The sequence below is a fragment of the Austrofundulus limnaeus genome, unplaced genomic scaffold (genome assembly GCF_001266775.1).
Source record: "Austrofundulus limnaeus strain Quisiro unplaced genomic scaffold, Austrofundulus_limnaeus-1.0 Scaffold29, whole genome shotgun sequence".
Lineage (NCBI taxonomy): Eukaryota > Metazoa > Chordata > Actinopteri > Cyprinodontiformes > Rivulidae > Austrofundulus > Austrofundulus limnaeus.
The window spans coordinates 738,631-744,395 of NW_013952431.1; the positions used below are offsets into that span (position 1 = coordinate 738,631).

Consider the following 5,765-nt stretch of genomic DNA (forward strand, 5'->3'; position numbering starts at 1 on the left):
TTCACATATGAAAATGGGTTAGTTCCTGTTGACCTTATATATCCCACAAATCATTTACATGCGTACATCAGCTTTTGGTAACATAACTTCCTTTTCATTTTTTGACKACTTTTTGGAGAAGTATTTAAAATATACCCATACCAGAATATAACCTTACTTAATTTAGATTAACTATCAGATTGTTGCAATGTTTATTTTCTTGTCATGTCAAGCAAAGGACTGTTTAAAATTTGAGGAAATTGAAATGATTGTGTAAGAGCAGATGGCACAAAAAGTTTTTTTTTTCTTTTTTTGTCATAGGAACGAACATCCCCCCGCCTGAGAATCTGGAAGTGAACATATCAGACGGGGAGGTGACAGTTTTTTGGGAAAARCCTGTGAACGCCCCCTCTGATTTTGTGTATAATGTAGAAATGTCAAAGTAAGTTTACATATCAGTAAGCCCACTTCTTCCCAAATGTAGTCATTCCTATTACCCTTTAATTTGTTATCATTTTAAAAAATTCTGTCCAGCAAACCACCTTCCCCTTTTGCTTCCAATGTTTGGACAGTTGCAGTAAAATGTGTTAAAATTCAGAATGCAGTCAAACTCTTTAATAACTAGTGAGTTCTCTTCCTTTTAGATACATTGATTTATGGGCGGAGGTTACCAGCTGCAGTAAAAGCACAAAGACCTATTGCCACCTGACCAGCTTTATTCAAGACTACAGCACCGCCTACAAGGTCAGAGTTCAGCTAGTGAAAGGAGAAAACAGCTCCATTTGGATACATAAAAGATTTTATCCAAATCAAAGTAAGTATTTCAGTTTGGTGTCTGTGAAACATGATTTAGTCGTGTAATGGTTGCTGAATTCTTATCATCATTCTTTATTTCTAGGTAAATTGCTTCCTCCCTCCTTCTCTTTGTGGGCAACGTCCAGCACTTTGACAGTTCATGTGCAAGAGAAACCCATTCTGAAAACACTTTTCCCATTTGGAGTCACTTACACCATGTACATTGAAGAAATAGGACAAGAAAATAAGGTGAGTTGGCTTCAATGCACACTTTGCACGATAAAAAACTGGGACATTTTAGAGAAATGTTAATTGTGTCTCATGCTGTAACCATTGTTTTTCATCTTCAGACGACAAAAATTTACCTGAAAGATGATGGCCAGGTGGATCAGAGGACAAAAACTCTCACTGGTCTCCAATGGGGAAGAGAGTACTGCGTCAGCATCAAAGTAGAAMCTAATGGAGGTCTTTCTGCGAGTCATGTGTCTGACCAACAGTGTCTGCTCCTCCCAGAGCAAGGTAAGAAACCCAAACAGGCCAACAAGATTAATTACACACAAACATAAGATACCATCAGTTAACTAATTGAAAAGTTAAAAATATGTTTCCAAGACCTACTGAAGTTGCTCAAATCAACTTCTAATTCCCATAAAACTTGGGGTGGTTCTAGGGGCAGGGCTACTGGGGCATTGGCCCCAGCTGAAATCTGATTGGCCCCCTGAAGTGCCCCTGTCRTGTCACTTATCTGTCCTTTGCCTGAGAGRGATGATGATGGKTGCAGTTCCATGTCCAAACACTAGTGGCGCTAATGAGTCAAATAGGAAAGTCCAGCATGAATCAGTCTTACAGAATTCTTCTCTTCTTAAGAAAATCTGAACAATCTTGCAGAAAAAGTCTTTCATCTGACAAATTATGGCTGCACTTTTTTTCATTTGCTGTGTGTTTGAGAGCAATTTATCTATGTACAGTAAAAATACATGTAAAGGATAGTTTACTGTTCAAGCTTTTTATAATGACATTACATTATAAGTGTTTGAACATATTACTGGTAAAATGTTAGCCTGGCCTTTGGCTTCCTATGCAGCTCCGCTCAATTCTAGTTTCCCTTCACTGCTCRGTCTGGGACTTCTCCCATTGACAAGGATTTTGCTGGCAGATTTTTAGTCGGGCCAATCAGAAGAGAACGTCAATTTTCTGCGCAGTGTCTGCTTGTAGTTTATTTTACCTGGGCCAATCAGCAAACAGAAGGAGGAGTTTTGAATGACYTCGATGTTCTGCAGTGTCTGCTAGTTAGTTTAGCATACGGCAGTGGAGGAAGAGAATGAAGCCAGTCCGTGTTGATAAGGCTTCCAGATTAAATTAAATTTGTCTGACAAAGCAGCAGCGCTTATTTACAGTCGTCTCGTTCGGCTCAGTATATTTCTCCTCTCAGTAGGGTTGTTTACAGCACACGCGATCCGGTTAGCTTCTTAGCTTAGCCTCCTTCACACCGACAACACACACATGCTTCAGCAGAGGCCACACCTCCTGCAAGAATCACTTCTCTATGCAGCAAGTCCAGACCCTTGTACGAAGCAAAGTGAAGGACAGGGTCTGGTTTTAACCAGGCTAGTAAAATGTATACACCTTACAAAAACCAGGGATTTAAATGCAAGGATGCTGAAAATACTTGGCCCCTCAATGAATATTTTGGCCCCTTGACCCCTTACTCAGAAAAATKCTGGATCCGCCACTGTAGAATTATAAACTCTTGAGATCTTTTAAGGTTGAGTTCTATGGGAAGGTTATGAATGATAACTCTATTATCCGTTGCATTTATCTCTTAGAATGACCCCTGGTTTTGGAAGTTTGATTCTGACTGAAAAGATAAGCTAACAGCTCAAATACTAAAATGGATTTCAGTCTAACAAATTTCATAATAGTTCATTCAAACATTGTTTAAAAATCTTTTATATCACTGTCAATTTTACATTACATGGCTACTTTGGTAGAATTACCATAATATCCCTACAAAAGGGCCRTTGGCTGCTATGAAAGCTCTATAGTTTGCTGCTGCTGCTAAGGTTTTAAACAACCATGGAATCACATAAAGTGTACCCTGGTTTGACTAGGCATTAGTTTATCAATGAGATAATAACTAAAAGAACAACTCTGTTTCTTCAGTCTGAAGCTACTGTATTTACAGTTTTCTACAACAGGTGTTTACAACTTTTCTAAAGAACTCCACTTCAAAAGATCTGAACTACTTCAAGCCTAAAAATAAATTAAACAAGAAAAATAAACTGATACAATCTAACCTCTCCAGCATCTCAGCAGCTTCATACTGATGTCATTTTGCTTTTATTCCAGAGTTCTATATAATTGCTGTATCATCTTTATCTCTTCTGGGACTCGTGACTGTCGTTGTCTTTATGGCAAGCATTATCTTGTGTTATCTAAGACGCCCTGCGAAAAAACCCACAGCACTGGTAAGCACAGAAATTAGAATGTCATGAAGCTTAACTTTAATGTGAAAAGAAAAAAGGGAAATAAGTCCAATCTGATCTTAAAGTTGGATAGAAATGTGTCATTTTTTATATTATTTTCACATGGATGAATCAAAGGTTGTATGTAATGTTTATTTGTTTTTGTCTTCCTTGCATTAGAAATCTCTTGTGAGCGGCTGGCATCCACTTTCTGTGCCAGAAGAAATCATGGAGGCGGTCACAGACAAGGGATGGTTTCTTTCCAGCTACAGGACAGAGGTGGACAACACTCTGAAACTCCCCGCGAGAAACGATACGGAATTGGAGGACAGCAAGGAGGAAAGCAGGAAGACCAGCTTTGACAGTGGGCTCAGCATAGAGGTAGACTCCGCTACAGAAAGTGAAGAAAAGCCCCCAGCCAGACATGAAGACAGCGGTTGTGGGAGCATGGGGGGATCAGAGAGCTCCTCTGACAGCCAGATAAATTACCCCCCGCAGGAGGACATGATGGAAACAGATGAAGGAAGGAAGCGAGAAGACAGCGGGATGGGCATGAGCTGCCATCTTGATTCTTCGTCTTTGAACCTGGAAGGTCAGGACAGCGAGCCTCTTATGAAAACTGTCAGTGTGGGAAATTATCGCAGGCAGAGCCCCTCCGAGGTGCAAATCCAGGTCGGCGACAGCGAGGACATTCCTGCTCGCTCCATTTTAGCCGAAATGTTGAGTGGRTACAGAGCTGTGCCTCAGTCCTGTATCTGTTCAGGAGCCGGCCAGTGCAGCTGGTGCCACAAATACACCCCTTTTGGGAGTGAAGTCCCAAAACAYTACAGAGCTGTGTGCTTTGAAAACAGACTGATGGCCAGCAGAAGTGACTTGACAAACTCTTTTGGAAGCAAAGATGCATTTTTACCTTATGATAGTAAAACACACGTGGACACTGTCAATATAAATGATTTAGAGAGGTTTCCGCTGCTGACATCTCTGCCTTTAAATAAGTGCGAACATGACTTTAATATGAACGTCTCCCTCTCGCTCTGTGACGTAGAGCTGATAGCTGACTAATGCGTTGAGGAATGCAACAACACTATTTTTAAAACCTCACTGACACAACTGGTCCTAAACGTCACACTCAGTGTTTCTGAAAATACTCAGAAATCTAAAGAAAAGAAGGAAAACAATGTAACTGCGAGAAGAAAGCTGAACATTGTAAGAAAATACTTTAGACTTTATTAAAACCAGATCAGTTSGTAAATTTTTACAGATGACCTAAAATGACTACACAGGCAGTGAAACTGACATATCGAGAATTGAGAGTAAATGGTTTGTTGCTTTTGAAGCTCATTTGAACATGTCATAACTTCACCAGTTTATCTGATTTACCTCCCACTCACACTTAGTTTTTTTTTTTAGATATTTTTACTGAAACCTAAATTTTAAAGTAGGGCAAAATAACAGTATTTATAATGGAATCCTCATTTACTATGTTTTACTGATTTTACAAACTCAAAAGGGCATAACACATGTTTTTCTTTCTTTTTTTTTAATCTGGCTCAGCAAGTACAGTACATTTTTAGAGCCATGTAAATACTATTTAAGATGTTAATAAAGAAGACTATTTATTTATTTTGTACCTCAAATATCGTATGTACTTTTTGCTCTTGCATATGATTAAACACTGTTACAATAAACCGTTTTGTGAAATTCCCTCAAATTTACACGAACTCATACACCTACAAAAAAAGAACTATGAGTAAACAATTCACAGCTATTCAAGAAAGCATTACTAAATCAAGACCCCCCCCCCCCTGAAACAACGAAATGAGACCAAGTGGAGGAAAATGTTTTTAGTATGTAACTGTAGCAGGGATCCCCAAATGCACACGATCTACAGGAACCTGGCGTGTGGTTTCAGCGTTTCGACGCAGAGAAGCAAACACTTCCTCTGTCACGTTTCCACCYGCTTTAAAAACAGAAAAGTCCCACGTAACAGTTAGCATTGCTCTGCACAGCAAAGGGAACAAATGTCAGCTGGGTTCAGTTTACATGTGTGATAAACACAGATAAGAAACTTGTATGACCTAAAACTCTCTGTGTGGAATTAAAGTTGGGGGAAGTGAGACTAAGTTTTGGTTATTGCTAAAAGATGAGAAGAGCAATCTTATTTTCTGTCAAGTATGCAGTACAAGTCACATTTTTTTAATTTAACTAGGCCMCCCCTTATTGTGGTGTTCCAACTTATCCATCAGTTTTTTGTCCTTATGCATCTATTTTGATRCCTTTAAACATACTTTTCTATTTTGTTACAGTAGTGATTAAGCACAAAATTACTAAACCTTTTTCAGCTTATCAGACAGATCATCAGCCTATCAGTGCAACTGCCTGATAAGATCTCTGCTTGAGCAAAATGTCRATGTAAACCCAATAGCATGATAATAACTTAAATAGGTATTTATCAATTTAACAAATCGAGATGTTAGAATACAACAATAAAAATGCAATAAATTCTGATAATGCATTATATGGTGA

General features: G+C 38.8%; 1 protein-coding gene across 1 annotated transcript; it reads left to right on the plus strand.

The window, feature by feature from the left end:
- Positions 1-251: 251 nt before the first annotated feature.
- Positions 252-5,039, plus strand: il10ra (interleukin 10 receptor, alpha; the record flags this gene model as incomplete). The annotated part of the gene is made up of 6 exons (XM_014005189.1): positions 252-421; positions 624-793; positions 878-1,023; positions 1,125-1,293; positions 3,124-3,242; positions 3,420-5,039. Coding segments are annotated over 6 exons (1,656 nt in total), but the record flags the coding sequence as incomplete, so codon positions are not given.
- Between the last annotated feature and the right edge of the window lie 726 nt (positions 5,040-5,765).